This window comes from Tupaia chinensis, unplaced genomic scaffold (genome assembly GCF_000334495.1).
Source record: "Tupaia chinensis unplaced genomic scaffold, TupChi_1.0 Scaffold000568_1, whole genome shotgun sequence".
NCBI lineage: Eukaryota > Metazoa > Chordata > Mammalia > Scandentia > Tupaiidae > Tupaia > Tupaia belangeri.
In genome coordinates, this window is record NW_006160082.1 from 3,171,429 (window position 1) to 3,183,051 (window position 11,623).

Genomic DNA, 11,623 nt, shown 5'->3' on the forward strand with positions numbered 1-11,623 from the left:
TATGCAAATCAGATAATAAATTTAAATGTTTTATAAAATGTTATACATTCAAAAAAGTTATACTTTTTTTTTCGAACCAACTGAGTTTTATTTGTTGCATAATAAGCCACTTAACATCTTTCAGGTAAATACTAAATTCAAATAAAAATATCAGAAAATGAATTAGAGCACAATTAAAATTAGCTTTGGGGAGGGAACATAATTCTACTTAATTAAGGAAAACATTTTTATAGACCATAGTTTATTTTTAACACCCATCATGCCATGAATTCATAGGGAATCGGTTCCAGAAGCTCAGGCTCCTTTCCATTGGTTCTCACAAGGTGTGCTTCTCTGGGTGGAGCAGGCTGGCGCTTTGGTTGAACCCAGAATCTTTGGCTTTCTTCTTTTTCTGATCATTTTCCTTCACACGTTTTAGGACGCTATCTGCTCTTAGGATGTTTAATATGCTCAATACACACATCAATTCTCTTGGCAAGAATCTTGCCCTTAACTTGTTTGCTTATAACAATGATAGCAGCATGTTGGGTAACACTAGAGACTCTTCCAGTTTTGCCATGGTAACATTTGTGGGGCATTCCTTTTTGAATAGCACCCACTTCCTCAATGTCTACAATATCACCTTCCTTGTAGATTCACATGTATGTTGCCAAAGGTACCACTCCCTGCTTCTAAAAGGCCTAGAAAACATGTATGGGGTACCTCTCCTCTTTGTGTTCGACATTTTAATTACTGGAAGATGGCGGTTCCCAGAAAAGTTACACTTTCAAAGGTCAAATAGCAGAAAGTTTGGGAATAAGTGAAAATGTATAAATAAGTTATTTCTCTGAAAAAAAGTAACTTAATTAAAACCTAAATGTATAGTACCTGCCAAGATTTGGTGAGGTTAGAAACCTACAGGAAGGGTCCTATAGGTTTACCGAAATTCTGCACTTCTCTAAAGCTCTTCTTTGTTATTCATTACTATATTACTTTGTTTTACTTAAAAAAACAAAAACAAAAACAGAACTATGGGTACTAGTTATTTTTTAAAAACGTATTATGAGCTAAGATGAATTTTTCCTGGAGATGCAAAATGAAGTGATTGATTCCAAAAAACTGTCATCATTTTCACAAATTTAGTATGTATTATACAAATGATACCTTAAAGCTGGTTGTAAGAGAGATTAGTGTTTAATTCTGGCTTATTTAACAATGGCTTCTGTGTAAGAGAGATTAGTGTTTAATTCTGGCTTATTTAACAATAGCTTCTGTGATTTTTAATTCTTGAGCCCCACGAAATAAAATGAAGACGTCAAAAAGATCTTACTCAGAGTAGAGTTTACTTCCTGATGGAGACTGCAGGGAAGAATGACGTACTGTCCTAGAAAAGAAAGTTGAAATATATGAGCAAAACGATGGCGCCATAACACAGGTGTTCAACAACGTTCTATGTTGTAATAATATGTTTTGTGACGGGGCCATGCAGACAACACAAACTGGTAAAGAGGCTTTCTCCCATGGCCTGGGCTGGGAAGAAATGGCGAGACAAGGCCAGCGGTTTACTAACTCTCCTTGTGTCGTTTTACTGGCCTATAGTTAATTTCTCTGCCGTGAGTTTTACTGTTATTACGGTACCCTGCAAGAGTAAGATATCACCCCCAACCATTACAATAAAGCCAATTAGTGATCTTGTAGGAATGTGGTTCCCTAAGAAGAGGGCGAGAAGTTTGAGACTCCCCCACTTGTCTGTCTAAGCCAGAACTAACATTTGTTAGGTCAAAATAGTATTAGCCAAAGTAGCATCAGTAGCATATGAAAACTAAGTTAGTTTAAGGCTAGTTTTACGTACATACCCTTGTTAAAGCTACAGGCCAAAGTTAGCTCATGCTAGGCAAAGTCAGCACATTCACCCAGAGATAAAACAAAAGAACTCACTAATTGACAGACTCAGCAGACAAAGCTGAGGGCTCCACAGAAAGATTAACCATTTTAGCTGGGAGTTCTTATCTAAAGCAACAGGTAGCTTTCAACTACAAAGAGTTTCTCATCTATGTGCTGTTGACTATGAAAAACTGCTAATAAAACATCCTGTGTTGTCTCCGGAGCTACAAGATCATCTTCCTTTCCCATATAAGATCATAGACTCATCCTCTATTGTTGTAATGTATAGATAGTCCATATATTAACTGTGTCTTTACTTAGCAAGACAAGATTTCCATCTAGGTCATTGTAACCAGCAACGTTATCGCCCTGGCCCGGGACTGAAGTTGTCAAACATCCTGCAAGCCCCCTCTTCAAAAGACTCTTCCCAGTAATCAAGATCCAAGAAGAAGATACAGCAGACAAATGGACTTCCTCATCCTGAGAACTGTGATTGACTTTACCTGAGCTAACAAGACAAACAGCATGTTTTATAATTATTGCTTCCATGCTTTGTATACCCTGTTCCTTAGAGTAAATCTTTTACTGCCCCTCACCCATTTACTTGCATGTATCACATTTTCAATAAAAAGGCACGATGATTCCTAGCAGTTGTCACTCCTCAGAGAGCGATCTCTGAGGGGTGTCCGGCAAAGGACGTGCATGAAAAGGCATCGAGGCCTCTGTCTTCTGTTCACCTTCGCCACCTCCGTCAAGATAACCCACCCACTCCGAGGTTGGTCTCCGGCAGTTTTGGAATTTTAAAAGCATTTTCATATCCATTATCTAATTCAATCAAAACGACCCAGTCAGATATAGTATTTATTTTTTCCCATTTACTAATGAGTTCATCAAGTGTCAGAAAGGCTAAGTAACTTTCCAAGGTTAATGTTAGTAAACAGCAATGACAGGTTTTTTTTTTTTTTTTTAGGTTTTCGCTATAGGGCACGTGCGCTCGCCAGACAGACAGAGAGAGACACAGAGACAGAAAGCGAGAAATCACCCCCCAAGAAGGATGGTCATGCCGCAATCTCTTCTCCTCCATTCTCCTCTCGGGATCTTGGGCACGCACGCACACGCGCCCGGCGTGAGTTTTAAGCCACCGGGTCCGGGATGCGAACTGCGGTCGACTACATGGGAATCCAGCGACATAGCCATTAAGCTAACTGCTGGTTCCCAATGACAGGTTTTTAAACTAGTCTTCTAATTACAAGTTCACAATTACATGTAAAACTACATTAGGACACTTTCCTAGTATAAACTGACAGTTTGATTAAGGTTACCATAAAAATAATGTTGGAAATATAGCTTTCCCTAGGAAATTTTTATTAAGCTGCTCATTATGATACATTTTGTCATTATTCAGTTATGTCACTGTTAATTAATTCCAAGCCTTTTACCCAGGTATAGTCTATTATAATATTTTACTTTACTGTGTTTAGATAGAAACTACTAGAAAAGATACATGTTCCTTTCTATAGGTTATTCTTTTTATTCAATGGTAACTGGCTCCAGAGCAGTTTATAAATATTAAGTTATATGACTGAAGCACCATGAATTTCAAGGACAAGAAAGGTTAACAATGAACTCCCTGTCACCTTAGCAGGTCAGATATCTCTGGCAAAGGCTTGAGGGAGAAGCTGGGCCAGAGGAGACTGTGTGCTTTCCTTCTGGTCTGCTATGTAACATCCCATTCTTGTGTCTTAAAATCTGTTCCCTCCTTTTTTCCCACCACCTTCACCTCATATCCAATCTCTGACACTGGAACTATATCTGACAACTGAAACTATTGAAGCTAACCTTTAGGTTCTCTACCGCCTGCTAATCTATCATTTTCATTTAGGTGTAGTGTTCCAGAATACCAAACATGATGAGTAGCTTTTAAAAAAAGTTTGTTTATTTATTTATGGAGAGGTTTTTGCTATAGGGCGTACATGCTCACCAGACAGACAGAGAGAGACAGAGAGACAGAAAGTGAGAAATCACCCCCCAGGGGGATTGCCACATGGCAATCCCTTCTCCTCCATTCTCCTCTCAGGATCTTGGGCACACATGCACACAAGCCCAGCATTGAGTTTAAGCCACCGAGTCCGGGACTCAAACTGTAGTTGACTACATGGGAATCCAGCGACATAGCCATTACACCAACTGCTGGTCCCTAAAAGGGACAGACAGAAAGATGAGAGACAGCAACAGGGTCCCTGTTCTAAGAGATAATCCCAGACACAGCCAGTGCTGGTTCATGAGCATACACAGTAATAGCTATGCCACCATCTGGCCCAGAGGAGTAGCTTTTTCATTAAAAAAAAAAAATTGTTTAATTTTTATTAATTATTATTATCATTATTTTAATTCATCAACGAGACAGAGAGGGAGAGAGAGGGAAAATGAGAAAGCAGGCCTCCAGGTCTGGGACTTGATCCATGGTCAGTCATGTGGCAGTCCAGCACCTTACCACCACGCCACCTGCTGGCCCAAGAAGGAGCTTTTTAAGAGTGCTTCTGGGGGACCAGCACATGGTGTAACAGTTATTTTGCTGAACTCCCAAGTAGTTGACTGTGGTTTGAGTCCGGACTTAGTGATTTCTTGCTTTCTATCTCTCTGTGTCTGTCTCTTCGGTGACTGCATGCACCCTATAGCAAAAATCTCTTAAAAAGAAAAAAAAAAAAAGAGTGCTCCCAGGACCAGCAGATTACATAATGGTTAAGTCACTGGACTTCCATGTGGTCAACCGTGGTTCGAGTTCTGAACCTGGCAGCTTATATTCATGCAGGATGTGTGTGTGTGCCCAAAATCCCAAGAAGAGAATGGAGGAGATGGGACTGCAGCATGGCCATTTTCCCAGGGAATGATTTCTTGCTTTCTGTCTCTCTGTCTCTCTCTCTGTCTCTTCGGAGAGTGTACTATAGCAAAAATCTCTTTAGAAAACAAAACAAAACAAAACAAAACAAAAAAAGAGTGCTTCCACATAGCTTGGACAGGTCAAGCTTTAGCATATAGTGAATACTGGAAAATCACAAAATGTGATCCCTTGCATGGTGAGGCTCTTTAGTTCTACTGTTACACAGATGCTGCTTAGTATCACTACCAGAAGCCTTGTCTGGGAAAAAGCCCTTTCGTCATAAATGGCATGGACAAATAATGCAAGCCGATGTCCCCTTTCCCTTCAGTAAAGAATTGGCTGAACTTTTACTGAGCACCTAACTTTGTAAAATTCCTAAGAAAAACTAACAGTGCCAACTGAATCGTGTAACATCAAAACAGATTAGAGCATATAAGTACTATTTTATAAAATACTATTTATTAGTTTTTCTAAAATAATTATTTTATTTAACTTTATTTTAATTTGACTAGAGAGGAACAGAGTGACAGAGAGAGAGAGAAAGAAAGCAAGAAAGCAAGCCACCAGGTCTGGGACTCGAACTGTAGTCAGCCATGTGGGAGTTTAGCACCCTTAATCACCAGGCCACCCGCCAGGCCCCCTTATTTTTTATTTTTAATTTATTATTATTTTTAAATGTTATACTTTTTATTTATTTATTTAGCTTTTAAATAGCATGCCACAGGGTGTGTGTGCTTGCCAAAGAGAGACAAAGAGAGAGAGGGATGGGTGGGGGTGTGTGGGAAAATCACCCCCAACACAGCGGATGGCCATGCTGCAGTCTCTTTGCCCCTTTCTCTCAGAATTTTGGGCATGCAAGTCACCTGGTCTAGGACTCGAACCGTACAACTGACCAGTGTGGAATCCAGTGCCTTAACTTCCATGCTACTGCTGGCCCTATTAATTTTTATTTTATTACATTTATTAAAATGTTACTATTAAATTAAGTACTATGCTGCAAATACTAAATGTCTGTTATACAGGAAAGCAATCAGATTAACAGCTGAAATGACGTCTCATGTAGGCTGTTTACCTTGGGGAGGAAAGCTGAAGAGTACCTTCTTTAAGCTCATCCCACGTTAAGCCATGGTCTTCTAAAGGTAAAGGTACTATTTCTTTGGTATTATATGTCACGCAACTAGATACCTGTGGATGTAATAAGAAGACTAAATCTTTAATTTGCTTCAAAGTATTCAAAATATAAACAATGTAATCAAGAGCATTATGACCTACGAAAAGTGAAGGCAAAAATGAGTGAATGATAGCCATTTACTCTCATAAAGTATATAATTTCCAGTAATATAATTGGTAGCAATTCTTCACCAAAAATATAGGCATTAAAAACTCAAATAACTTCTGCATAATTTTCCTAGCTCCTTTAATAATCTAAATCTGTACCTTGGAAAACAACACACGAGGTATTTTATTCAAACATCCATCCATCCAGTCAGCCAACCAGCCAAACAACCATCTGAAAAAGATGCTAATAACAACTACTTTCCAGATTTGGCAGGGTCCACCTGGCCTTTGAGAAAGAGATACATTTGTAAACATGCAAGACTTCTGTGTGCTGGTTGTAACAAACCTAGGTTTGTTTTAAGTTGCCACACCAAGTAATCTTCACAGTCCCAAAAGCTATATATATATATTCCATTTACATTAAAGTATCTGTGATTCAGGGGCCAGCATGTGGCATGGTGGTTAAGGGACTGGACTCCCAGTGACTGCGGTTCAAATCCCAGACCTGGTGACTTGCTTTCTCTCTCTCTCTCTCACTCTGTCCCTCTCTGGTCAAATTAAAATAAATAAAAATAAATAAAAAAAAAGAGGCTAAGTTAAAAAAAAAGTATCTGTGATTCGAATGTGGCCACATGAGATGCCATATTAATTACCTGTATTCCATTTACTTCTGAATCTGTCAAGTTCTTAATCTCAGCTGTTCCAAAATCAGATTTAAAGCTGTGATATTTTAAAAGAAATGATTATTAATCCTTCAAAATGTAAAAACATGGAAATAAACTTTACTGCTTAGAAAAAAATAAACTCAAACATAAGACAATAAGATCCAACTATTCTTATAAAATATGTCATTTCTAATTATATAAGTGTGAAATAAATACGGTTTGGCTTATGTAAATTGCTTTTTTTCCTTTCTTGAATAGCAGCCAAATTTCAGAGACTAGAGAAAAAAAATACTATTACCTTTTAATAAGATGAAAGGATATGATATACTTGCTTTTCTCATTTCTCCCATGTGACAAGCTCTTTTTATTTTTTGTTTTTAGGTTTTTGCCACAGGGTGTATTTGCTTGTTGGAGACCAAGAAAGACAGTTGAGAGGGAGTGTGAGAAATCACCCGCCTGGGGGGATGGGCATGCCACAATCCCTTCTCTTCCAGTCTCCTCTCAGGATTTTGGACACATATGCCTGGTATGATATTTAAGCTACTGGGTCTGGGACTCGAACCGCAGTTGGCAATGTGAGAATCTAGCACCTTAACTACCATGCCACCTGCTGTCCTGACACAAATCAATACGCATACTTATACAAACACTGTCTCATAACATTTTAATAATCCTCTGAATGTATATTTAAAAACAAACAGAAGTTCTAGAATCATGTCTAAAATAATAGATTAAAATATGTAACCTTCATATCTCCAAGAACTTGATAGCTATTTTTAACAATTACCCTGATAATCTATTTATATAAAGAAAAGGCAAAGTCACATCAATCTCACTTCAACTAAAAGGGCACGATCAGACACTAAGTCTGGCATATTAGGAATATAACAGACAAAAGGATCATTACCTAGTTACTTTATTTTCATTTAATTTCCTGAGGGGTTTACCACTAGTTACTGATGTGCTATACCTGCTTAATTCAGTCTGGGTTTCAGCTTCAGTCCGTTGATCTGTAAAATCCTTTTTTCTTTTCGCAGGTGTGTAATAGCGATACTGTGACAGGAAAGATTTAGCTTCAGTTTTTAAAGTGCGCGGAGTGAACGGTAACTGTTTGTTAGAAAAGAGTGCAGAATGTTTATCCAAAAGATCTCCACTTGGTGCTTTTGAAATGACTAACTGAAACCGGTGGGAATTCGGGCATGTGGTGCCGGGCCTTCTGCCATACATGGTTCCAGAGCATAGTCTCCTGGGCCTGGGTGCTGCGTATTCCACGCTGGACAGAGACGAACTGTTCTTCTCAGCACCGTTCGCGAGCACTTTCTCAGACTTCGGCAGACTGAGGTGCAGTATCTCTGAAGAAGGTACTAGTGACCTTGGAAAGGATGGAAATCCATTCACTTCCTCTATTAGCACATCCTTGTCTTGTGGTTCCCCTGAGGGCTAAGAACACTGACAGTCACAAACAGCATGACAAATTCATACAATTAGGACTTTCACATTATACATTAAAAAATGGTTTCCTCGGGAGTTTAATTAATTAAACTTAATTAATTAAATTAATTAAGTTAAATTAATTAATATGTTCCTGAAAACAACAGTTTTGATACAAATTTTTTGAGATTTTTGCTATAGGGCATGTGCACTCACAAGAGAGAAAGAGACAGAGACAGAAAGTGAGAAATCACTCCCCAGGGGGGATGGCCACACCACAATCACTACTCTGTTTTCCTCCTGGGATCTTGGACATGCACACACACACCTGGCATGATTCTGAAGCCACTGTCTGGGATCAAATACTGTCTGGCCATGTGGGAGTCCAGTGACATAGCTACTACGCCATATGCTAGTCCCTTCGATATGAAATTCTATTCAAGTATTTGAATTAGATATCAAAATGTAAGTAATATACACTTCCTTTCTGAAACTAAAAAAATAATAGATATCACATGTGGGGTTTTTAACTTCTGTATGAAGATCTACAGGTAGATCTCCATTTTTTGTTTTGGTGGAGAAACGAGTCTCACATTGCAGTTCTTGCCCAGCCATTTAGACAGCCAGGACCACAGGCATGCACACGCCAGTGTGTAAAGTCCACCTGGAAAACAAACCCTGATCTTCCACGCAGCTTCCAGAACTGCAGAGCCTTGTGCTACCGCTGGGCCACTGCAGCTGGGCCCAATCTCTGTTTTATATGAAAGTTTCCACATGAGTTGTGAGTACCAATGCCTTTATCAACCACTGTTGGTGGTATCATTCTTATTTTTCAATCCTGTCGTTATTGAAGGTTTCATGGTAAGCCATTTCTCTGACTTTAAGGCTTTGAAGGAATAAAAAAGAACCTCTCGTAATGTATGGGAACCTGATTTAAGTAGCTGATAATTTATGTAAGGTTAAGTAACAGTTATTTCATTAACATTAACTAGGTTTCTCAACTTCTCTTCATAGGAGTTAGTGGGTAAAGCTTTGAAAAAGGAGGCACTTTGGCCTGTTTTTTTCTTTCTTTCTTTCTTTCTTTTTTGATCAGAGAGGGACAGAGAAAGAGAGAAAAAGGTGGGGGAGAGAAAGAGCGAGTGAGCAAGGGAAAGTGAGAAAGCAAGCCACCAGATCCAGGACTCGAACCACAGTTAGCTATGTGGGAGTCCAGAACCCTTAACCACTGTGCCACCTGCTGGTCCTGGTCTGTTCCATTTCTTTCTTTTTTCCTTTTTCTTTTTATATTGCCAGAGGGTACTGTACTCACTAGAGTGACACAAAGAAAGAGGGGAAAAGGACCCCCTAGAGGGCTGTGGTTATGCCACAATCCCTTATCCATTTTTCCATATTGTTAGGATTCTGGGTACACATACATATGTGCCTGGCATGTTTTTAGTTTTTCAAGCTTCCAGTGTCAGGATTCAAACCATAGTCAGCCATGTGAGATCTGGCTCCCTTAACCACTTGGCCACAGGGCCAGTCCACTGTCCTGTTCCATTTGTTTTTTGCTTACCTTCAGGAAAACCATTTCTACAGGATATCCAGAAAGTTTAGAAACATAGACAGTATTTTATTTGTTTATTTCTTTTTCTTTTTTTTGGAGAGGTTTTTGCTATAGGATGCATGTGCTCGCCAGACAGACAGACAGAGACAGAGAGAAAGAAAGCGAGAAATCACCCCCCAGGGGGGATGGCCACACCGCAATCCCTTTTCCTCCATTCTCCTCTCGGGATCTTGGGCACGCACGCACACGTGCCTGGCATGAGTTTTAAGCCACCGGGTCCAGGATGCGAACCGCAGTCAACTAACATGGGAGTCCAGCGACATAGCCATTATGCTAACTCCTGATCCCGACAGTATTTTATTTTTATAGCCCAAGAAGCTTTGCCCAAGATTTCGGCCTTTATGGACACTAATACATCCTTTACAAAACTCAAAGGCATTTTTATTAAGCAGAGGAAAAATTACATGCAAGTTACAGAAATCAAGGTGAAAATGGCTAGGATCTAGCCAGCTATATCTGTTCTACAAACTCATGGGAGGCAGGGGTGACAAAGGAAGATGAACGCACTGAGTAAGGAAAAAGCCAAGTACTTCCTGGGTGCAAGGTGCTGTTCTTGATATTGAGTGGAATGAAAAGGAATAACAAGAACTGATATTGAGTGGGATAAAGAGGAGTAACAAGAACTTCTATCACTGCTACTAATATGTATAGGGCGCTTACAATGTGCAAGGCACTGTCTTAGTTAATTTACGTGTATAACATTTAACCCTCACCTCAACTGCTGGGCAGTGGTACAATTATTACCCCTGTTTGACAGATGAAGAAACTGAGATACAGAGTCTCACAGATTCTAACCTAGGCCAGGCCTATCTTCTTTATCATTAAATCGTATTATTTGAAAAACTAATTTGAAAATTATACACTTTTAGAGTTTTTACAGCAAGAGGAATCAAACTGATTTTAACTCCTTTCCTAGTAATTACCAAGTCAGCTAACCCAAGGTCTGATTTACCTATGGCCCATAAACAGATATTGTGACTAGTGCCTAAAATAGGCAAAGCAACCGATTTCCTTTCCTACTGCTTTTTTTCTTTTTTTAAAAAAATAATTATTTTTCATTTTATTTATTCATTCATTTATTTTTTAATTTGACCAGAGAGAGACAGAGGGTGAGAGTGAGAGAGAGAGGAAGTAAGAAAGCAAGCCACCAGATTCAGGACTTGAACCCTGGTCAGCCATGTGGGAGTGTCCAGAGCCTTAGCCACCATGCCACCTGCTGGTCCCTCCTTTCCTACTGCTTTCTAACCTTATCCCAAACACAATGCAAAATCATTCTGGCATTAAATTCTGAGTTACTAGTATATTATCTGTTAAATGACTTCTAATACACTAGTGTTATTTATTTTTATATTTTTATTTTTATTTTATTTTATTTTTTTGCCATAGGATGTGTGTGCTCATCAGAAATGAGAGAAAGTGCAAAATCACCCTCTGGAGGGGATGGCCATACTGTAATCCCTTCTCCTCCAGTCTCCTCTTGAGATTTTGAGCATGCATGTACATATGGCCTGGCATGATTTTCAAGCTGCTGGGTCCAGGGCTTGAACCATGGTCAGCCATGAGGGACTCTAGCACCTTAGCCACCATGCTACCTGCTGTCCCCACCAAATAAGTTTTAAAAATTGCTCCCAAACTATACTCATACTATAGTTTATATATCATAAGCGTTTGGATCTATGGGAAGAAATTTCTAAGTATAATCTGAAAACATCCTATAGAGCCATTAATTAATAATCATAGGAATTTGGAGGAGTCCGACCCGGCGAGGCCCCAGGATCTGTCTGAGCCCCCCGACCTTTGAGCTCCGCTTCCAGTCGAATTAACATGATGGCAAGACTACTGTTGTGGCCGCCCCCCCCCCCCCCCCCTGGACAAAAACATGGGCGACTTCTACAGTCA

At 39.4% G+C, this 11,623-nt stretch overlaps 1 protein-coding gene across 6 annotated transcripts in view; it reads right to left on the minus strand.

Moving 5' to 3' along the window:
* The window catches only part of SPATA7 (spermatogenesis associated 7), a 46,818-nt gene that overhangs the window by 5,737 nt on the left and 29,458 nt on the right, over positions 1 to 11,623 (minus strand). For all 6 annotated transcript variants that reach the window (XM_027775503.1, XM_006158014.3, XM_006158013.3 and 3 more), the window contains 4 exons: positions 7,658 to 8,127; positions 6,676 to 6,742; positions 5,817 to 5,929; positions 1,310 to 1,363 (listed from right to left, as the gene is read on the minus strand). In XM_027775503.1, coding sequence (XP_027631304.1) covers positions 1,310 to 1,363; positions 5,817 to 5,929; positions 6,676 to 6,742; positions 7,658 to 8,127 — 704 coding nt within the window. The remainder of the gene's footprint in view (positions 1 to 1,309; positions 1,364 to 5,816; positions 5,930 to 6,675; positions 6,743 to 7,657; positions 8,128 to 11,623) is intronic.